General features: G+C 47.3%; 2 protein-coding genes across 2 annotated transcripts in view; both read left to right on the forward strand.

Moving 5' to 3' along the window:
* Window positions 1-23251, forward strand: part of LOC307202208 (monocarboxylate transporter 13-like) — a 148676-nt gene continuing 125425 nt past the window's right edge. Inside the window, exon 1 of the mRNA XM_079952004.1 lies at window positions 1-93. The gene's annotated coding sequence lies outside the window, so the exon portion shown is untranslated. The remainder of the gene's footprint in view (window positions 94-23251) is intronic.
* Window positions 5877-16325, forward strand: LOC307202318 (thialysine N-epsilon-acetyltransferase-like). The gene is made up of 6 exons (XM_079952202.1): window positions 5877-6007; window positions 7393-7444; window positions 8568-8651; window positions 8971-9069; window positions 13150-13190; window positions 15899-16325. Exons 1-6 carry the CDS (start codon window positions 5945-5947, stop codon window positions 16085-16087), a joined length of 528 nt encoding a protein of 175 aa, XP_079808328.1. The 5' UTR covers window positions 5877-5944; the 3' UTR covers window positions 16088-16325.

A 23251-nucleotide genomic window follows, 5' to 3' on the forward strand; every position in this document is an offset into this window, starting at 1 on the left:
GCAGCGATCCCTCTTGCTGTTCTGGCTTCTGAGATTCAGAATATATTTTTTCTTGTTTTCCTCCTCCAAAAACTAGGTGCGTCTTGTGGTCTGGTGCATCTTATAGAGCGAAAAATACAGTATAAGACTTGTGTTTATTTGGTTTTATGTTTTCAAGAGAATCCATCAAGAGTGCATATTTTGTGACTTTCAGAGATTCATACGTTTTCTGTTTATGTGATTTAATATATTTCATATTATATAAAGAGTGTATATTGATATTGTATCATTGAATTTGGTCATCCTGTTGCCTTGGATATTACGACAGAACCTTTTCCTTGAGAGCGGGGAGGCGGCGGCCACTAACCCACAATTTCTCTAACTCAGCAACTAGGTTCTCTGACGCATAAAAAAGGGAAAACACTGCGAAGGCAAAGGTGGTTGAGATACCTGTTTGCTGATAACGTATCAGGGACAGAGGCACAATGTGCATGTAATCTGGATTGTGTAAAATTATGTAAGAATTCGTAAAGGGGTGATCACCGAGTTCACGTGGAACAGAATCCCGTTGACCCAGAGACAAACAAACTCCAGGGACATCTTAAACACTGACATATTTTTGTGTGTGTCCGGAGAGTATCATGAGCTTCAGCCATATTAAATGTGCTTGGCTATACCTTGCCAACAAAGGTCCGTATAGTTAAAGCTCTGGTTTTCCCAGTAGTGATGTATGGAAGTGAGAGCTGGACCATCAAGAAGGCTGATCGCTGAAGAATGGATGCTTTTGAATTCTGGTCCTGGAGGAGACTCTTGAGAGTCCCATGGACTGCAAGAAGATCAAACCTCTCCATTCCGAAGGAAATCAGCCCTGAGTGCTCACTGGAAGGACAGATCCTGAAGCTGAGGCTCCAAGACTTTGGCCTCCTCATGGGAAGAGAAGACTCCCTGGAAAAGACCCTGATGTTGGGAAAGATGGAGGGCACAAGGAGAAGGGGATGACAGAGAATGAGATGGTTGGATAGTGTTCTCGAAGCTACCAGCATGAGTTTGACCAAACTGCAGGAGGCAGTGGAAGACAGGAGTGCCTGGCGTGCTCTGGTCCAGGGGGTCACGAAGAGGCGGACACGACTAAACAACTAAACAACAACAACATAAGATTGAGGGGGTTGGGTTTGCATGCAGGAAAACCCCCTGATGGCAGCTGCAAGTAAGCTAGGATAGCATGTGATTGATAACACAACAACAACAATTTATTACTTATACACCGTCCATCTGGCTGGGTTCCCCCAGCTACTCTGGGTGGCTCCCAACAGAATATTAAAAACACGATAAAACATCAAACATTCAAAACTTCCCTAAACAGGGCTGCCTTCAGATGTCCTCTAAAAGTCAGGTAGTTGTTTATTTCCTTGACATCTGGTGGGAGGGAGTTCCACAGGGTGGGTGCCACCGCCGAGAAGGCCCTCTGCCTGGTTCCCTGCAACCTCGCTTCTAGTAGGGAGCGAACCGCCAGAAGGCCCTCAGAGCTGGACCTCAGTGTCTGGGCAGAATGATGGGGTGGAGACGCTCCTTCAGGTCTACTGGGCCTTTGAGGCTGTTTAGGGCAGGGGGTCAGCAAACTTTTTCAGCAGGGGGCCGGTCCACTGTCTCTCAGACCTTGTGGGGGGCCGGACTATATTTTTTTTTGGGGGGGGGGGAAATGAATGAATTCCTATGCCCCACAAATAACCCAGAGATGCATTTTAAATAAAAACACACATTCTACTCATGTATAAACACCAGGCAGGTCACACAAATAACCCACAGATGCATTTTAAATAAAAAGGAAACATTCTACTCATGTAAAAACATGCTGATTCCTGGACTGTCCACGGGCCAGATTTAGAAGGCGATTGGGCCGGATCTGGCCCGCGGGCCTTAGTTTGTCCACCCATAGTTTAGGGCTTTCAAGGTCAGCACCAACACTTTGAATTGTGCTCGGAAACATATTAGGAGCCAATGTAGGTCTTTCAGAACCGGTGTTATATGGTCTCGGCGGCCGCTCCCAGATTGATTGATTCATTGATTGATTATACATTTCTATGTCGCTTTCCATTCAGATGAATCCTAAACAATATATAAAGGGGACACAACAAAATGTCACGAGTACAGCATAAATTATATGTAATATAATTAACAAATCATGGAAAGGAGCATAAGAAGGACGTAAGAGTAGATTGCTTGCTCAGGCAAAGGTCCAAATCTAGATCAGCAGTTCTCAGAGTGACCAAAAGAATGCCCATTATAGGAAACCTGCAAGCTGACTGACCGAACCCAAAGGGTGCTCATCAATGGTTCCTCTTCATCCTGGAGAAGAGTGACTAGTGGGGTGCCACAGGGTTCTGTCTTGGGCCCGGTCTTATTCAACATCTTTATCAGTGACTTGGATGATGGACTCAAGGGCACCCTGATCAAATTTGCAGATGACACCAAACTGGGAGGGGTGACTAACACCCCAGAGGACAGAATCACACTTCAAAACGACCTTGACAGATTAGAGAACTGGGCCAAAACAAACAGGATGAATTTTAACAGGGAGAAATGTAAAGTATTGCACTTGGGCAAAAAAAATGAGAGGCACAAATACAAGATGGGTGACACCTGGCTTGAGAGCAGTACATGTGAAAAGGATCTAGGAGTCTTGGTTGACCACAAACTTGACATGAGCCAACAGTGTGACGCGGCAGCTAAAAAAGCCAATGCAATTCTGGGCTGCATCAATAGGAGTATTGCATCTAGATCAAGGGAAGTAATAGTGCCACTGTATTCTGCTCTGGTCAGACCTCACCTGGAGTACTGCGCCCAGTTCTGGGCACCACAGTTCAAGAAGGACACAGACAAACTGGAACGTGTCCAGAGGAGGGCAACCAAAATGGTCAAAGGCCTGGAAACGATGCCTTTTGAGGAACGGCTAAGGGAGCTGGGCATGTTTAGCCTGGAGAAGAGGAGGTTAAGGGGTGATATGATAGCCATGTCCAAATATATAAAAGGATGTCACATAGAGGAGGGAGAAAGGTTGTTTTCTGCTGCTCCAGAGAAGCGGACACGGAGCAATGGTTCCAAACTACAAGAAAGAAGATTCCACCTAAACATTAGGAAGAACTTCCTGACAGTAAGAGCTGTTTGACAGTGGAATTTGCTGCCAAGGAGTGTGGTGGAGTCTCCTTCTTTGGAGGTCTTTAAGCAGAGGCTTGACAACCATATGTCAGGAGTGCTCTGATGGTGTTTCCTGCTTGGCAGGGGGTTGGACTCGATGGCCCTTGTGGTCTCTTCCAACTCTATGATTCTATGATTCTATGATTCTAAGCAGGATTCGCACACAAGAGCAAGACCCTCATCTCCCATGGTTTCCCACAACTGGCATTCAGAAGCATTGCTCCCTCTGACCTGTGGCTGGTAGCCATTGATAGCCCTCTCCTCCTCCAGCAATTTGCCCAATGCTCTTTTAAAGGCATCCAGATTGGTGGCCATTGCTGTCCCTTGTGGTGGGGAGTTCCATAGTTTAACTCTGTGCGGCACGAATAAACCCTTTCTTTTCTGTCCTGAATTTCCCAATATTTGGCTGCCTCCATGTTCCAGGGTTATGGGAGGGAGAAAAACTTTTATAAACTTTGATCGTGTCACCTCTTACTCGTCTAAAACAATTACAACCCCCTTCTTGACCGTTTCCAGGGTGTGTCTGCTCTTGCATTTGACCTGGTCTGACTACGATGCTGCTTGTGAGTGAACGAAACTTTACTTGCGTCAGCCATCGGCCATGGCAACAAAGGAACATTGCAACATACACAGAACAAAATAAAAAAGATTATATAAAATGCAGTTTAGGGTCCTGAACCAGCAGTCAAATAGTGGACCTTATACAAGATGCTGCTTGTGTGTGAAGGACCCCTGGACGGTTGTTGCTGTTTAGTCGTTTAGTCGTGTCCGACTCTTCGTGACCCCCTGGACCAGAGCACGCCAGGCCCTCCTGTCTTCCACTGCCTCCCACAGTTTGGTCAGACTCATGCTGGTAGCTTTGAGAACACTGTCCCACCATCTCGTCCTCCGTCGTCCCCTTCTCCTTGCGCCCTCCATCTTTCCCAGCGTCAGGGTCTTTTCCAGGGAGTCTTCTCTTCCCATGAGTTGGCCAAAGTCTTGGAGCCTCAGCTTCAGGATCTGTCCTTCCAGTGAGCACTCAGGGCTGGTTTCCTTCAGAATGGAGAGGTTTGATCTTCTTGCAGTCCATGGGACTCTCAAGAGTCTCCTCCAGCACCAGAATTCAAAAGCATCCATTCTTCAGCGATCAGCCTTCTTGATGGTCCAGCTCTCACTTCCATACATCACTACTGGGAAAACCAGAGCTTTAACTATACGGACCTTTGTCGGCAAGGTGATGTCTCTGCTTTTCAGGATGCTGTCTAGGTTTGTCATTGCTTTTCTCCCAAGAAGCAGGCGTCTTTTAATTTCGAGACTGCTGTCACCATCTGCAGTGATCATGGAGCCCAAGAAAGTAAAATCTCTCACTGCCTCCATTTCTTCCCCTTCTATTTGCCAGGAGGTGATGGGACCAGTGGCCATGATCTTCGTTTTTTTGATGTTGAGCTGCAGACCATATTTTGCGCTCTTCTCTTTCACCCTCATTAAAAGGTTCTTTAATTCCTCTTCACTTTCTGCCATCGAGGTTGTGTCCTCTGCATATCTGAGGTTGTTGATATTTCTTCCAGCAGTCTTAATTTTCCATTTAATAATACACATTTACATCATCATTATCGACTTTAACGCCCTGGCTTTCCACATTAACTAACTCTACAAATCATTCTTAACTAATTTAATCGATTTGTGGAATCGTAGAATTGCAGAGGGGCCCCAATGGTCATGTTCACCATTGGTCAGGTTGTGTCCAGTCAAAGGTGACTATGGGGTTGCAGCGCTCATCTCACAGCTACGTGGAAAGGGGTGTTGTAGTCAAAGCTCTGTGATGGGGAGAAACAGAATTCGTTGCGATCTTCACCCCTCTTCCTCCCCCCCCCCCCCCCGCTGGGTTTCTACATTTACCCTTCTTCTGACAGGCAGAAATTCAGCCAGTGGGGAGGATGCAAGTCACTGAAATTAGTGCACATTGCTAACTCAGATCCGCAAATTCCATCCGGCCTCTCCTCTTAGGAGCACTGGAAAAGACCCATTGTAATGGATTGCTTTGAAGGCATTTCTGCACCAGGTAAAAAGTAATTTTCAGCCCCTCCCGAATTGCAGGGAAGTTTTTAATATGTGACATTTTAGTGTATTTTTCATCTCTGTTGGAAGCCGCCCAGAGTGGCTGGGGAAACCCAGCCAGATGGGTGGGGTACAAATAAATTATTATTATTATTACTATTATTATTATTATTATTATTATTATTATTATTATTATTATTATTATTGTTGTCCCGACCGCCCCACCCGCAGCGTGAAACTACTTTGCTGGTGCCCGGGAGCAGCTCGGACGCATGGAGGTAGCCAGGACAGGTTTGGGGTTTTTTTTGGGGGGGGGACTTTTTTTGGGGGGTGCAGAACCGACGTGATTGGTCAGCTAGAGAAGTATTTTTACTGTCTTACTTGATGGGGCGAGGGGGGCGCAACTGCGTCCCCGTGCTCGGACGCACGGTTGGCGCATCCCCACACATCTGGGGAGGGGGGTGGCAGAAGGGTGCAACAGCCCCCCCCCCCCGCTCAGGTGGCTGCCCTTCTCCCTTTGTTCTCTACCGCTTGCCCCGCCCCTTTTGCGTGGGCGGGCGCCCACTCCCCTCCCTCTTAGAGACGCGCTCCTCCGCTGGTGTTCAAAACTCCCACGCTTTGCGCCGCGACTGCGGAGTCGCACTTTTCCAACTCTCGAATCTTCCCAAGTGGGGCGCATAATAAAAAAAGCAGCTTCCTGGTAACGCAAAGGGAGGCTTTGGAGACGGGGAGGATGGAGTGTGTCATCCGAGAAGCCACCGTCGAGGACTGCGAGAACCTCATGAACCTGATACATGTGAGTGCGGTCTTGAGTTCGAATCCCGCTGAAAGGTTTCTCGCCACTGTGATAACAGGGTGTTGGGCAGTGCCGGATTTACGCATAGCTAAGCAAGCTATAGCTCAGGGCCCCGCTCTCCTGCGCCACCCCCCCCCATTTTTTTAAAAATAATATTTATTAAAAGTTTCCAATCAAACCAAATTATATATTCCAAATGATACAAATTATGGGGGCCCCAAAATTTTTTAAAAGGAAACAACTGTATGTACATTTCCAAAATATAAGATAAAAAACTAATAAAATAAACCTACATACAGCAACATTGTTTTGTGTTGTGTAGGCTCCTATTTGTTCTGCGCAAATGGCTTTAAAGGTAAAGGGACCCCTGACCGTTAGGTCCAGTTGAGACCGACTCTGGGGTTGCGGCGCTCATCTCGCTTTATTGGCCGAGGGAGCCGGCGTACAACTTCTGGGTCATGTGGCCAGCATGACTAAACCGCTTCTGGCGAAACCAGAGCGGCGTACGAAAACACCGTTTACCTTCCCGCCAGAGCGGTACCTATTTATCTACTTGCAGTTTGACGTGCTTTCGAACTGCTAGGTTGGCAGGAGCAGGGACCGAGCAACGGGAGCTCACCCCGTCGCGGGGATTTGAACCGCCAACCTTCTGATTGGCAAGCCCAAGAGGCTCTGTGGTGTAACCCACAGCGCCACTCATGTCCCTTTCAAATGGCTTTAGATACCTCTTTTAAAGGTAAAGGTACCCCTGACCGTTAAGTCCAGTCGCGGACGACTCTGGGGTTGCGGCGCTCATCTCACTCTATTGGCCGAGGGAGCTGGCGTACAGCTTCTGGGTCATGTGGGCAGCATGAGTAAGCCGCTTCTGGCGAACCAGAGCAGCGCACGGAAACGCCGTTTACCTTCCCGCTGGAGTGGTACCTCTTGATCTACTTGCACTTTGACGTGCTTTTGAACTTCTGTACTTATTAGGTCCATAAATGACCGCATAGCGTATATTCAACACCAAAAAACAGCGACAATTTGTTGTTGACAAAGGACAGCTGGACATAGAAAGGGTCCCATTATCTTCAGGAGCTTGGGGCCTCATCAAACCTAAATCCGGCCCTGGTTCTGGGCTCAGGTTGGTAGAGCACAACTCCTTCATCTGAGGGGCACGGGTTCGAGTTCCGCGTCGGGCTAAAAATTCCTGCATTGCGGGGGAGGGGGGGCTAATGTCCCTTGGGGTCCCGTCCAACTCTACCGTTCTGTGATTCTACACCACTCATAGTAGATCACTACTCTGAAGAAGTCTGGCACACAATCCCGGGCAAGGCCTGGCCCAGCGCCAGGGAGCTTTTGAACGTTGACTTGAATGTCTGCTCTCTGTTTTTCGTTCCGCCCAGGAGATTGCTGACTTTCACCACTTATTGGCGGACGTGACGATCAATTCTCAAGGTAGGCTGAGGGTGCTGCGCTAGGCGTGGCGGATATGACTCCATAAGCTTTCTCCACGCCAATAAAGAGTTCCAGGAAGTTTTGCTGCAAACTGCCTTTAAACTTAGGCAGAAATGACTGGCAGAATCCGTGACCAAGAGAAAGAGACTGTGGAGGAAGATTGGAAGAAGTTTAAAATATATCTTAAGAACTACCATAAAATTGAGGAGTGCTAAAATGTTAAGGGAGAGGAAGACGTAGAATTACAGTGGTAAATTTTGTTTGATTTAGGGTGAAATTGAAAAGGAGAATGAATTTAAATTTAATTGGTTAAAAGGGTTGTTGAATAATTGTTAAAAAAAAAAGGATGCAAAAAGGGGAAGGTATGGGGAAGTCCGAGAAAAGAGGCGTATGAAAATGAGGTTAAGAAATTATGAATTTATGTGTTTGTTTGTATGTTGTTCTTGTTGTGTCTTTTAAAAATTGGAAAACTAATAAAAAATTTATAAAAAAAACAAAAACAAACTGCCTTTAAACTTGTTACCCCAAAAAGTTGCAAATACAAATTAGCCCATCGCTCTCAAGCAAGTGGCGATGCAGTTTTCTTTTAAGTTCTTACTTGTTAATATAGTTAATATAGCATACTGGGACTTTTCTGTGTCATATTTATTTATTTGATCAGTTTTGTACACCGCTTGATTGTAAAACAAAAAACAAAACACCCTCAAAACTGCTTCCCCCAAAAAGATGAAGCAATAAAATCATCACTCAGAAGGCTGTTCTTGAGTTCTTGAAACCCTCTAACCACTGCACCGCACTGCCACAATTCGGTGACTCTGCCTCTTTTGTTGGTTGCGGCTACACCCGAACCGACGGCAAAACGGGAGAGTCCAACTAAACATTAGCAAGAATTTTATGGTGGTGAAAGCGGTTTGAAACTGGAACGGACTGCCCTTGAAAATGGTGGGCTCTCTTTCAGAGGTTTTAAAACAGGGATTCTTGAATCACGATTCCGGCATTTGCAGGGGGTTGGACTAGATGACCCCCCAGGTCCCTTCCAACTCTGCAATTCCATTTGGCCAGGACGAGAGTGGACTCAACCTCAAACACTTTTTCCTTCCTTGTTTTCCTTCCCGGCACGCAGTTTTAAAAGCGGACGGCTTTGGCAAGGACCCGTTCTTCAAATGCCTCCTGGCTGAACAGCCTGTGGAAAACGGGTGCAAGCCAGGTAAGAGCCACCCTACCCTAAGCTCAGCTCCTTGGTGTAAATTACTCCAAGGTGTAAAGTGCTAGTAAGTTGAAAGGGAAGAGCAAAAGGAAGAATTTCTCTCTCTCCTACTGCTGTTTGCTCCGTTGCATGAAAACCCATCCTTTGCTATTTCCCCCAATGCACCCCCCACCCTAAGCTCAGCTCCTCGGTGTAAATTACTCCAAGGTGTAAAGTGTTAGTAAGTTGAAGGGACAGAGCAAGAGGAAGAATTTTTTTCTCCTACCACCATTTACACCATTGCACGAAGACCTATCCTTTGCTATTTTCCCCACTGCAGCTCGTCCTATTGGCCATGCCCTGTACTTCTTTGGGTACAATGTCAACCACGGGAGAATGGTGTACCTGGAAAACCTCTACGTGGTGGCAGAATTCAGAGGTATGTGAGGGCATCATCTGGGAGCGTCCGGCCAAGTTACAGCAGTGTCAGGGGCTATGATGCACCTGGGGGATCCTGTCGACCAATCGAGAGCCTCCTCTCTCCTTCCTCGGAGAAGGTGCAACATCTCAACTTTCGTGCTGGGTATATAGAATGGTAAAGCTGGAAAGGGACCTCACTGGGTCATCTAGCCCAACCCTCACAAATAATAATAATAATAATTTATTTATACCCCACCCATCTGGCTGGGCTTCCCCAGCCACTCTGGGCGGCTTCCAACAAAACATTAAAATACAATATAGTGGTACCTTGGTTTAAGAACAGCTTAGTTTATGAACAACTTGGATTAAGAAAGATGCAAACCCGGGGATAAAATCGGGATATGGAATTATGAAAACATTGATGATGAGAGGCAGGACTGTGATTTGGAAAATGCTTCGGAATTCAGACCGTGGGAAGTCAACAAAAAAATTAAGATTATAATTTGGAAGACAATTGGACTTTTAAAAATCTTTATTGTATTTGATTTGATATGTTAATTGGATGTTCTTATTGGAAAATTAATAAACGCTCTAACGAAAAAGAAAAGAAAAGAAAGAAAGGTGCAAACCCGGAAGTAGGTGTTTTGGTTTGTGAACTTTGCCTTGGAATAAGAACATGTTCTGCTTCCTGTTAAGTGCGTTGTGTTTGTAAATTGAGTCCTCCGCTGCGATGGGAAAGCACGCCTTGGTTTAAGAACGCTTTGGTTTAGGAACGGACTTCTGGAACGGATTAAGTTCGTCAACCAAGGTACCACTGTAATTCACCAAACATTAAAAACTCCCCTAAACAGGAGTAACAGTGCAACAACCCAAACGGACCCTTAACTTGGAGGCAAGTAAGGAGGTTTAAAAACTAGCCTTCCCCAACCTGGTGCCCTCCACATGTTTTTGGACTACCACTCCCACCGTCCAAAACATCTGGTGGGCACCCGAGTCAATTCATTCTAAAATCAATTCAAAATCAAATGAATAACAACCACTAATTATTCTCCTAGTTAACTACAGCGTGGCACACCGCGGGTCAGGCTAGATGACCCCTCAGGTGCCTTCCGACTTTCCAGTTCTGTGATTCCTAAAAAAAAACTAGGCTGTGTGTGTTTGGGCAGAAAGATTATCAAGATCTACTCTAGGTCACCGGACTATGGACCTGGGAGAAAGTATGTGGAGTTAGAACAAAATCACTTACAAAGGTGTTGGCAATTAGACGAGAATCTATAATATAGATAAAAGGGGCGAAAGTGATTGACTTTATGGGACTGGCAGAAATGACCGGCAGAATCCGTGACCAAGAGAAAGAGACTGTGGAAGAAGATTGGAAGAAATTTAAGATGTATCTTAAGAATTATTATAAAATTGAGGAGTGTTAAAATGTTGAGGGAAAAGAAGACGTAGAATTGCAGCGGAAAATTGTGTTTAATTTTAGGGTGGAATAGAAAAAGAGAATGAATTTATATTTAATTGGTTAAGAAGGGTTGCTGAATAATGGTACTAAATTAAGGATGCAAAAAGGGAAAGGTATGGGGAAGTCTGGGAAAAGAGGGTTATGGAAATAAGGTTAAGAAAATATGAGTTTTTGTGTTTGTTTTTATGTTGTTTTTTGTTTATGTTAAAAAATTGGAAATCAATAAAAAAATTTATAAAAATATATATATATATATATATATATATATAATATAGATAAAGGATTTCGAAAGAGGTTGTGGGCAGAACCGAACGAGAAGGAGCCCTTTCAAAACTGAAGTTGCTCCTGTTTTTAAAAGAAGTTACCGTATTTTTCGTCCCATAGGATGCTCCGTCCCATAGGATGCACCTAGTTTTTTTGGGGGGAAATAAAACCAGGTCGGGGAAACCAAACCAGGTCGGGGAACAGCGGTATGGCGGCGCTCCCCCTCCCTGCTGTCCCCCGAGCGAAAGCCTGTATTCGCACCATAGGACGCACACAGATTTCCCCTTCATTTTTGGAGGGGAAAAAGTGCGTCCTATAGGGCGAAAAATACGGTACACCTTAGAGTAAGACTGGTGTAATTGTGCAACGGCCTCCTATTTAACTGCCTTTTATATAAGTGAAAACATGCATTATTATGGTTATTTTCCTTACAACTTAGCACAAGGAAGCGCCACACGGCCTGCGAAAATTGGTTCTGTCCTTTTCCCACCTTTTGTAAATAAAGAGTAACTTCGCTGGTGTTAAAATGGTTCCATTCTCGCTTATCTCTTATGCTGCAGTTTAAAAAGTAGCTTTGGACTCCGACACCTCGACCCTTCTCCCATTTACAGCCCAGTGAGAGAGTTGGGAATTGTAGAGTCGGATTCTTTTTCACAGAGGGCGGCAAATATGTTCCAGCAGTCTTAAGGGTTTTCAACGCAAAACTCGTTTCCCAACTCCTGTATGGTGCAAAAGTCTGGCATAATGGGGACCTACCAAAGCTAGATGGCTTTCAGGCAAAATTTCTACGATCTCTGCTGCAGGTACCCAACTGGGTCCCCAACTCCATACTTCTGTTAGAAGCTGGTGAATGCCCAATTTCAACTAAAGCATAATAAGGTAAAGGTAAAGGTACCCCTGCCCGTACGGGCCAGTCTTGACAGACTCTGGGGTTGTGCGCCCATCTCACTTAAGAGGCCAGGGGCCAGCGCTGTCCGGAGACACTTCCGGGTCACGTGGCCAGCGTGACATCGCTGCTCTGGCGAGCCAGAGCCGCACACGGAAACGCCGTTTACCTTCCCGCTGGTAAGCGGTCCCTATTTATCTACTTGCACCCGGAGGTGCTTTCGAACTGCTAGGTTGGCAGGCACTGGGACCGAGCAGCGGGAGCGCACCCCGCCGCAGGGATTCGAACCGCCGACCTTTCGATCGGCAAGTCCTAGGCGCTGAGGCTTTAACCCACAGCACCACCTGCGTCCCTAAAGCATAATGGGCTGCCCTAAAACATTGGCTGAGGATTTCAGTGTTGGATCTATGGAAGGGTTTGTACCAACACCTGACCAATGAGGAATTTGTCAGCAAATGGCAGAAAAACATGGCCAAAAAAGCCACCTCTATTGGTCTGTCACCCCCCCCCCAACTGTATTACCTGGGTTATGAAGGCGCCCTAAAGACGTTAAAGCAAAGATTATGGGATAATGGACACAGTGACTTGCGATCTCGATCACACGCAGTCTATAGTCCGCAGGCAGTAGGAGTACAATATGGGCATGTCTTTAAGTTAACACCTTACATTAACAGATAGGTAGCCGTGTTGGTCTGCCATAGTCAAAACAAAATAAAAAAAATTCCTTCCAGTAGCACCTTAAAGACCAACTAAGTTAGTTCTTGGTATGAGCTTTCGTGTGCATGCACACTTCTTCAGATACACTGAAACAGAAGTCACCAGACCCTTCTATATAGGGAGAAGGTGGGGAGGGGTATTACTCAGAAGGGTGGTGGGATTGGGTGATTGGCAGATAGGGCAGATTGGGATTGACCCAATCCCACCACCCTTCTGAGTAATACCCCTCCCCACCTTCTCACTATGTCAGGTTCCTATTGGAAGACCGGACAAACGCTAGAACATTAGCAGTGGCAAAATTTTTGTCGGTGGTTGCAAGAACCAATGATCCCTATATGCTGAACAAAATGCTTGTTTAACCTGGAGGTAGGCTGTATGAATTGTGTATTGCTTTGTAATGATTTGTTGGGTCTCTGATGTAGAGTCAGAACCCACTGCAATGAAGATCTGGCAAATGTCTGAAGAATCACACCAAATCTAGTTAAAAAATTGGATTCTTCTGCTTTCCCCCCTTGCTAGGGTCTATTTATAATGTTTTGCAGTCCAACGTTTGACTATTAATCTGTGTGCTTTTTACAGAATCCCCTAGTTTTTTGGGTGGAGTTCTTATTCGGAAGCTGGCGCCCTCCAGCTGTTTTGAGCTACGACTCCCATCGGCGCCACGGCTGGTGGGAGCTGTAGTTCCAAATGACCGGCGGGCGCCAGGTAGGGGGAAGCTGTTTTTGTTGCGGTTCATACCGACTCCTCTTTCTGTCCACCTTCTCCGCCAGGCAAAGGAATCGGGAAGCAGCTATTGAGCAAAGTAGCAGAGGTGAGTTGGAAGCCTGAAATCCTGGTTATATTTTGATCATTTCCTGGGATCTATAGTTTGCAGCCGCCTCCTGCTCCCCGAAAAGGCGTTCCAATTTCTGGTGGCCCCACCTCCAGCCCAGAATACAGCCCCTACATCAGATAGAGTAGAAGGGTTGCCATCCTTATGGAATCGTAGAGTTGGAAGGGACCAACCCCTGCGCTTGCTGCAGCCCAAAACATCTGGAGGGCCCAAGTTTGGGAGGACAAATTTCTGAACAGCGCTCAGCATCCTTAGTGGACTACAGTTCCCAGGATCCTTTAGGGCAGGGGGAGGGAATTGTTTGTTTGTTTGTTTGTTTGTTTGTTTATACCCCACCCATCTGGCTGTGTTTTCCCAGCCACTCTGGGCAGCTCCCAACAGAATATTAAACACATGATAAAACATCAAACTTCCCTAAACAGGGCTGCCTTCAGATGTCTTCTAAATGTCAGGTAGTTGTTTATTTCCTTGACATCTGATGGGAGGGCGTTCCACAGGGCGGGCGCCACCACCAAGAAGGCCCTCTGCCTGGTTCCCTGCAACCTCACTTCTCGCAGTGAGGGAACCGCCAGGAGGCCCTCGGCACTGGATCTCAGTGTCCGGACAGAACGATGGGGGTGGAGATGCTCCTTCAGGTCTACTGGGCCTTTGAGGCTGTTTAGGGCTTTCAAGGTCAGCACCAACACTTTGAATTGTGCTTCGAAACGTACTGGGAGCCAATGTAGGTCTTTCAAGACCGGTGTTATGTGGTCTCCCAGTCCCCAGTCTAGCTGCCGCGTTCTGGATTAGTTGTAGTTTCAGGGTCACCTTCAAAGGTAGCCCCATGTAGAGCGCATTGCAGTAGTCCAAGCGGGAGATAACCAGAGCATGCACCACTCTGGCAAGACAGTCCGCGGGCAGGGAGGGTCTCATTCTGTGTACCAGATGGAGTTGGTAGACAGCTGCCCTGGACACAGAACTGACCTGTGCCTCCATGGACCGCTGTGAGTCCAGAATGACTCCCAGGCTGCGCACCTGGTTCTTCAGGGGCACAGTTGCCCCATTCAGGACCAGGGAGTCCCCCACACCTGCCCACCTCCTGTCCCCCAAAAACAGTACTTCTGTCTTGTCAGGATTCAATCTTAAACCATTAGCCGCCATCCATCCTCCAACCGCCTCCAGACTCTCACACAGGACCTTCACTGGTTCAGATTTAAAAGAGAGGTAGAGCTGAGTATCATCCACATACTGATGAGTCAGAAGGGACCCAAGGGTCATCTTGTCCAACCCACTGCAAAGCACCCAGGGCCGGATTTAGGTTTGATGAGGCCCTAAGCTACTGAAGATAATGGGGCCCTTTACATGTCCAAATTGTCGCTGTTTTTTGTTGTGTTGAATATATACTATATTGCAGTACATGGACCTAATCGGTATCTAAAGCCATTTGCACATAACAAAATATGTATTTTATCAAAGTCATTTTTAAAAAATGTATTTTTATTAACGATTTTCTCGGTTTACAAAGTATGGGCAATGTCTCTCTTTTCAAGTAACATTTTTTACAGATCAGTTTCATTTGTTGAGACATTAGTCACAGTAATCGTTGAACTGAAATACGATTAAGTAGAAGAATATTAATAGTGAAGTGCAATTAAGAAGAAGTATATTAATAGTGAAATAATTGTTAAGCTCTAACTTTAAATGATTTTTTTAATTCATAACAAACTTCATAATGCAAACACATTGGCATTTGGCAAGAACAAAAGCTCCTCTAGAAACACAGTTTACAAAAACTTATAATCTAGTCTCCAGAAACTTGCTATAACATGAAATAATAATAGGTGTGGATATATGATGCAAACTACTAATAATTAGAAATAGCAGAATGTAGGCACCCTATATATAGAAAGGAGCAAACCCGTGATATTTTAGGGAGCAGGCTAGCAGGCAGGGCCCATGACTTATATCATAGGAGCCTACACAACACAAAACACTGCTGCTGTAGGTAGGTTTTATTTTATTTGTTTTTTATCTTATATTTTGGAAATGTACATCCAGGTGTTTTTTTCCCTTTAAATTTTTTCAGGTTACAGACTGCCGAAACCCGGAAGTACCGGAATGGGTTACTTCCGGGTTTCGGCGGTCGCGCATGTGCAGAAGTGCTAAATCGTGCTTTACGCATGTGCAGAAGCGCCGAATTGCAACCCATGTGTGCGCAGACGCGCCACTGTGGGCTGTGAACGTACATCCCGCACGGATCACATGCGCAACCCAAGCGTCCACTGTAGCTTGTGTAGGGACGCGGGTGGTGCTGTGGGTTAAACCACAGAGCCCAGGACCTGCCGATCAGAAGGTCGGCGGTTCGAATCCCCACGACGGGGTGAGCTCCCGTTGCTCAGTCCCTGCTCCTGCCCACCTAGCAGTTCAAAAGCACGTCAAAGTGCAAGTAGATAAAGAGGTACCGCTCCGGCAGGAAGGTAAACGGCGTTTCCGTGCGCTGCTCTGGTTTGCCAGAAGCAGCTTGGTCATGCCGGCCACATGACCCGGAAGCTGTACGCCGGCTCCTTTGGCCAGTAAAGCAAGATGAGCGCCACAACCCCAGAGTCGGCCACGACTGGACCTAATGGTCAGGGGTCCCTTTACCTTTACTTTTAAATCCAGCAAATCTTTGTTCTATGTCCATTCTCTGTCGTCCTCCTCGGACGTAGATTGCCCTGGAGGCCGGCTGCGTGGAGATGAAATTTGTCGCCATGGAATGGAACCGGCCAGCGAAGGAGTTTTACATCTGCCTGGGGGCTCACGACACCACCGACTCCGAAGATCTGCACTGCATGGTTCTGGATCAGGACGCCTTGCAAAGGTTGCGGCAACACGGGAAAGAGAAAATCACTCGCTGAACTCCCTGTTAAATGGGAAGGTCAAAGAGCGCCCCCTGCTGTTATCCATAACAAAGTTTATACTGTACATAAAGAGTTTATTTCATTTGACTAACCTGGTTGGGAAAAGGGAGAGGAAGGAAAAAATTCACAGGAGACTATACCTTATCCAGATTTCTTCCTGTGAAACTTTAGAGGATTCCATAATGAAATACAGACTATACCTTTAAATAAAAGCCTGTAGTAGTTTTGTAAGCCTGTTTTTGTTTCATTGGGTTTTTTTCAAAATTTATTTTCAGTTTTTACAAATATTTCCATTCAAATACAATCAACTTTAAACACAGATAGGATTCACTGAATCCTTGGACATCTCTCCAATCCCGCATGGTTTCCATTGCAAATCTTTTCCTAGGCAAAGGTAAAGGGACCCCTGACTGTTAGGTCCAGTCGTGGCCGACTCTGGGGTTGCAGCGTTCATCTCGCTTTACTGGCCGAGGGAGCCGGCGTACAGCTTCTGGGTCATGTGGCCAGCAGGACTAAGCCGCTTCTGGCGAACCAGAGCAGCGCACAGAAACACCATTTACCTTCCCGCCGGAGCGGTACCTATTTATCTACTTGCACTTTGACGTGCTTTCGAACTGCTAGGTGGGCAGGAGCAGGGACCGAGCAACGGGAGCTCACCCCATCGCGGGGATTCAAACCACCGACCTTCTGATCGGCAAGCCCTAGGCTGTGTGGTTTAACCCACAGCACCACCTGCATCCCTTAAATCTTTTCCTACTGCATCTTAAAGCATAAAAGGTCAAAGACCCCTGGATGGTTAAGTCCAGTCAAAGGCGACTATGGCGTTGTGGCGCTCATCTCGCTTTCAGGCCGAGGGAGCCGGCGTTTGTCCACAGACAGCTTTCCGGGTCATGTGGCCAGCAGGACTAAACCGCTTCTGGCACAACAGGACACTGTGGCGGATACCAGAGCGCACAGAAACACCGTTTACCTTCCCGCCAGAGCAGTACCTATTTATCTACTTGCACTTTGACGTGCTTTTGAACAGCTAGGTTGGCAGGAGCAGGGACCGAGCAACGGGAGCTCACCCCGTCGCAGGGATTCGAACCGCCAACCTTCTGATCAGCAAGCCCTAGGCTCTGAGGTTTAACCCAAAGTGCCACCCGCCAGCTGTCCGTTTTGCCCAGTGTCCTGTTCTCACAGTGGTCACAGTGGTCACAGTGGTGCTTGTGCGAAGCCCCAATAGATATCTAAATAAATACATCCAGTAAGCAAATAAATAGTTTTTTATTCAGGGTCTGCGTTGGCGTGCCCACCCATGGCCCGTGGCTTTCCTGACCCAGAGCCGCAGAACTGCGGGAAGTATGGCCATTTCTCTGCCCCCCGCTAGGAACTGTCGAGAGCAATTGCAACCTTTAACCAGGATCCCTCTCTGACGCAGCCCCTTATCTCTGAGACGTTCTCCCCAGGGAAATCCGTAAAATGCTTCTGTTGGAGCCGTCAGAAGAAAAACACCCTGTGACCTTTTTAAAATTCCTGTCCGCTTTTTGGTACACGGCAACATCAGAGCCAGCTGCATCTGGCCAATGTCTGTGGCCATCCTGTCTGAAACCGGCTAGCAGGATTCGAACACAAGACCAGCACTCTTGCCGCCTGTTATTTCCAGAAACTGGTACCCAGAAGCATTAAAGGCCACCAAACACGGATGCCTTTAAAGAAGGATTAGAGCAGACATCCCCAACCTTCGGCCCTCCAGATGTTTTTTTTTAATATATGTATTTCTTTATTGGTTTTCACATATTACATTACAATACAGATGTACCAAAGCCAACATCATTTCCTCCCCATCTCCCCATACATTTCCATTTCTATTTCCTCAGTCCATCATATTTTTCTTTTCTCCTTCCTCCCACTTCCCTCCGTCTCCACTCTATTTCCTCCACATTATACCATTTACAATAATCTTTGCATTCTACAATCTTCTCAAATCATCTATATATTCTTATTATCTTTCCTGACTCATTTTTCTTCCATCCAGTACTTCACATTTTAATCTAGGCATATTAGCGTATATTTTTTTGAGCAATATTTTGCCATATATTCATCAAAACATTTCCACTCCTTTTTCGATTTTTGATTCGACTGATTTCTTGTTATAGCAGTTCATTTTGCCAAAATAAAATATTCATTTAGTTTACAAATCCATTCCTCCTTTGTGGGTATAGTTTGTGACTTCCACCAGCAGCAATCACTATTCTAGCAGCTGTACTTGCATGTAGAAAAATTCTTATTTCCCCTGTGGGATCTCATCATCTATCGATCTGGGCCCAAACTGGGCCCAAACAAACAAGATGAATTTTAACAGGGAAAAATGTAAAGTATTGCACTTGGGCAAAAAAAAGGAGAGGCACAAATACAAGATGGGTGACACCTCGCTTGAGAGCAGTACATGTGAAAAGGATTTAGGAGTCTTGGTTGACCACAAACTTGACATGAGCCAACAGTGTGACGCGGCAGCTAAAAAAGCCAATGCAATTCTGGGCTGCATCAATAGGAGTATAGCATCTAGATCAAGGGAAGTAATAGTGCCACTGTATTCTGCTCTGGTCAGACCTCACCTGGAGTACTGTGTCCAGTTCTGGGCACCACAGTTCAAGAAGGACACTGACAAACTGGAACGTGTCCAGAGGAGGGCAACCAAAATGGTCAAAGGCCTGGAAACGATGCCTTATGAGGAACGGCTAAGGGAGCTGGGCATGTTTAGCCTGGAGAAGAGGAGGTTAAGAGGTGATATGATAGCCATGTTCAAATATGTAAAAGGATGTCACATAGAGGAGGGAGAAAGGTTGTTTTCTGCTGCTCCAGAGAAGCGGACACGGAGCAATGGCTCCAAACTACAAGAAAGAAGATTCCACCTAAACATTAGGAAGAACTTCCTGACAGTAAGAGCTGTTTGACAGTGGAATTTGCTGCCAGGGAGTGTGGTGGAGTCTCCTTCTTTGGAGGTCTTTAAGCAGAGGCTTGACAACCATATGTCAGGAGTGCTCTGATGGTGTTTCCTGCTTGGCAGGGGGTTGGACTCGATGGCCCTTGTGGTCTCTTCCAACTCTATGATTCTATGATTCTATGATCCAAGGAGATATGTCTCTGGTTTCTTTGTTATTGATATTTTCAACATCATCTTTAGTTCTTCATGTACTACTATCCAAAATTTCTTAATTTCCTCACCCCTCCACCACCCCTCCAGATGTTTGGGACTACAGTTCCCATCATCCCTGACCACTGGTCCTGTTCGCTAGGGATCATGGGAGTTGTAGGCCAAAATATCTGGAGGGCCGCAGGTTGAGGATGCCTGGATTAGAGTAATTCATCATGGGAGCACAGTCCCGAGGCAGCAGTGCCTGGGGATACCAGTTCGAATCCTGCTTGTGGGCTGTCCTATTGTGGTTGGCCACTGCAAGAAGAGGATGCTGGGCTCAATGGGCCCTTCTTGGCCTGATCCTGCGGACTCCTACATCCACAGCAACCTTTCACTTCCTTGGACTTGCCCCAGAGGAGACCCTCTGGAGGTAGGCTTCCCGTTCATTATGGGATGGAAGGAGGAGGTTTGGTTTCCCCCACCTGCAGCCCTGAAACACCTTGGACCTTAGCGTCCGTTAGGGACAGGATCCGACGGAATCGACAAACCCAGATGACTCTCTGAAGAGCTTTCCAGAGCAGCAGTTCCCATTAGCAGAATATTAGGGTGACCGCTGGCCTGTCCAACCACCCTGTGTGGTTGGCACCCGTCTCTGCCTCGTCTTCCCTCGCCTCTTGACGTTCCCACGCTCTCCTTCCTCCCAGGGGGTAATTAAAACCCTTTTTACATAAAAACCTCCATCAGCTTTAATCTCCATCAAAGGGAAAGGTTACTCGAAAAGCGTGGCGATAACCCAGGCTCGTCTCACGCTTCCTTTGCAGACTCAGAGGGAGACCTGTGGGTTTCTGGAGGTGGAATGGGGTTCTGGAGGAGGGGTGGGGAACGTCAAGCCTGCAGAATCCTACAAGGGACCCCCAGAGGTCATCCATTCCAGCCCCCTTGCAATGCGGGAATGTCAGCTAAAATCTCCCTGGCAGATGGCCACCCGACCTCTGTTTAAAATCCCCGAAGGAAGGGGACCATCCCACTGTCGAACAGCTCTTACTGCCGTAAAGTTCTTCCTGATGGTTAGTTGGAATCTCCTTCCTCATAAGCTGAAGCTGTGGGTTCGAGTCCTGACCACTGGAGGGTGGTTTTTGTTTTTTTAATCAGAAAGGTACAAGACACAGAATTCAGGGTTGAGACTATGTTCCTCTAGGTGTTCACAGGCTACAGCTGTTAACAGCCAGCATGATCGACGATTAGAAAGGATGAGAGTTGTAGCCGTTCCTGAAAGACCTACATTGGCTCCCAGAACATTTCCGAGCACAATTCAAAGTGTTGGTGCTGATTTTGAGAGCCCTAAACGGCCTCAAAGGCCCAGTAGACCTGAAGGAGCGTCTCCACCTCCATCGTTCTGCCCGGACGCTGAGATCCAGCTCCAAGGGCCTCCTGGCGGTTCCCTCCCTGCGAGAAGTGAGGTTACAGGGAACCAGGCAGAGGGCCTTCTCGGTGGTGGCACCCACCCTGTGGAACTCCCTCCCACCAGATGTCAAGGAAATAAACAACTACCTGACTTTTAGAAGACATCTGAAGGCAGCCCTGTTCATGGAAGTTTCGAATGCTTGATGTTTTATCGTGTTTTCCATATTCTGTTGTGAGCCACCCAGAGTGGCTGGTATAAGTAATAAATTATTGTTGTTGTTGTTGTTGTTGTTATCAATTACATGCTATCCTAGCTTACTTGCAGCTGCGATCAGGCATTTTTCCTGCATGCAAACCCAAACCCCTTCAATCTTATAAAAAGGTAAAGGTACCCCTGCCCGTACGGGCCAGTCTTGCCAGACTCTAGGGTTGTGCGCTCATCTCACTCTAGAGGCCGGGAGCGAGCGCTGTCCGCAGACACTTCCGGGTCACGTGGCCAGCGTGACAAGCTGCATCTGGCGAGCCAGCGCAGCACACGGAACGCCGTTTAGCTTACCGCTGGTAAGCGGTCCCTATTTATCTACTTGCACCCGGGGGTGCTTTCGAACTGCTAGGTTGGCAGGCGCTGGGACCGAACGACGGGAGCGCACCCCGCCGCGGGGATTTGAACCGCCGACCATGCGATCGGCAAGTCCTAGGCGCTGAGGTTTTACCCACAGCGCCACCCGCGTCCTCAATCATATAGCCAAGTACATTTAATACAGCCGAAGCCATATAAACAACTATCTGACTTTTAGAAGACAACTGAAGGCAGCCCTGTTCATGGAAGTTTAAAATGTTTGCTGTTTTATCGTGTTTTTAATATTCTGTTGGGAGCCGCCCAATATATTATTATTATTATTTATCCCAGAAACCTCTAGATGCTGACCAGGTTTTTTTGGGAGGTGAGTAAGGGCTCTTCCATATTGAAGGGAGAGGGTAGATTGAGTGATGGGATTCCTGGGCCCTTAAGGAAGTGAGCGAAGTATAGAATAATGGAATTGCAGAGCGGAAGAGTTGTAAGGGGTCTGCAGGGGTCATCTAGTCTAACTCACCTTCAATGCACCAACTGGAAACGAATAATTAGGTCTGCCTCAAAACTTTCACAAACACAACTGAATGTGGAATCATGTCCAATTGTCTACATCATCAATGCACAATTAATGCAGCAGGATAGCTCAGTTGGTTAGAGTGCGGTGCGGATAACGCCAAGGTTGCAGGTTTGATCCCCGTAGAGGACAGCTGCGTATTCCTGCATCGCAGGCGGGTTGGACTGGATGATCTTCAGGGGTCCCTTCCAAGCTCTGCAATTCTATGATCCCTGTGTAGAAAGGGCCATGGCCGCCGAGGCAACTGGCCCTACCCACGATTAGCAAAAGGATGAAACAGCCATGAAACAGCCAGAAAACGGGCGCTTTATTGCGAAGCATCGACATGTTACAATATCCAAAAAAAGGGGGAGAGAGAGTTTATTTCACAAGCGGCAACAGAGAAAGAGGGAAGCTACAGGGGTCCTGAGGGTGGAGGGAGGCAAATAGGTCCTGAAAGCCACTACACACCCATTAGCACAGACAGGCCCGTCTTACCCATAGAGGCGAGTGGCGCAGGGCGCCAGGGCGCCAAGTTCTGCCGGGCGCCAGGCGAGAGTCCAGGGAACACCGAACGAGCGTGCTGAGCATAGCTGTCAACCGTCCCTTATTTGACGGGAAACTCCCTTATCCCAGCGCCGTGTCCCGCTGCTGTCCCGGATTAATGATGTCCCTTAAATTTCCCGGGTTTCATGCTCGCCCGGCTCGGGAGGGAAGCAGCGGCTTGGGGTCCTCTGCGGAGAGAGAGAGAGAGAGAGAGCGCACGAGCTGCCGCATCTCCGTCTCTCCCTTTTCCCCCTCGGGCACGTTGTGAGGAGACGGGTGGCGGCGGGCGGGTAGGCAGCCCCTCTCTTGCGAGACTTCCGCCGCGCTGCCAGGGGAAGCCGGAGGCAGCAGTGGCAGCGGAGGCGGTCTGAGGGTGGAGGAAGAGGAGGGGATGGGGAGGGACACAGAAGGGTGGCGCATCAGCGGCCACGGTGGCACCACAACTGCCTCATGTGAGGCTGGCGGGCGGCGTGGGCAAGAGTCTCTCTCCCTCTCTCTCAGGCAGGGAAGGGCCGATGGAACTCCTCGCCCCAGGACGACGGCAACCCCGACGTGCTGCTTAGCATCCCCTCCAACCAGTGCAGCATCTCAATGTAGTGATTTCCCCCTCTGCATCCCTTTCATAACTCTATTTTTATAAATCATTTGTCCATCCATAGTGCACATTTTTACTACAAGTTTTCTGTCAATCCTACCAATGCATGTAACTCTTGACAATAGCTTTTCAAATAAATTATAAACTTTCCCCATTCTTTATTCAAAAGGTCCTCTTCCTGGTTTCTAATTCTGCCTGTAAGCTTTGCCATCTCGACGTCGTTCATCAGTTTTGTCTGCCCCTCTTCTTTGGTCGGAGTTGTAGACCCTTCGGATCATCTAGTCCAACCCCCCGCAAAACACAGTCGGTCGCAGCAAAAGCAGCATGGCTCCATCAGTGCCGGATTTCTGTATAAGTTAAGCAAAATCCCT

Source organism: Podarcis cretensis (assembly GCF_951804945.1).
Source record: "Podarcis cretensis genome assembly, chromosome: 13".
Classification (NCBI taxonomy): Eukaryota; Metazoa; Chordata; class Lepidosauria; order Squamata; family Lacertidae; genus Podarcis; species Podarcis cretensis.

What these genes read in the sequence shown, in the direction of transcription:
- LOC307202318 (XM_079952202.1), top strand. Translation starts at nt 5,945, where the DNA reads ATGGAGTGTGTCATCCGAGAAGCCACCGTCGAGGACTGCGAGAACCTC. An exon ending in ACCTCATGAACCTGATACAT is followed by an intron (nt 6,008 to 7,392) that starts GTGAGTGCGGTC and finishes CGTTCCGCCCAG; the next exon opens with GAGATTGCTGACTTTCACCA. An exon ending in TATTGAGCAAAGTAGCAGAG is followed by an intron (nt 13,191 to 15,898) that starts GTGAGTTGGAAG and finishes CCTCGGACGTAG; the next exon opens with ATTGCCCTGGAGGCCGGCTG.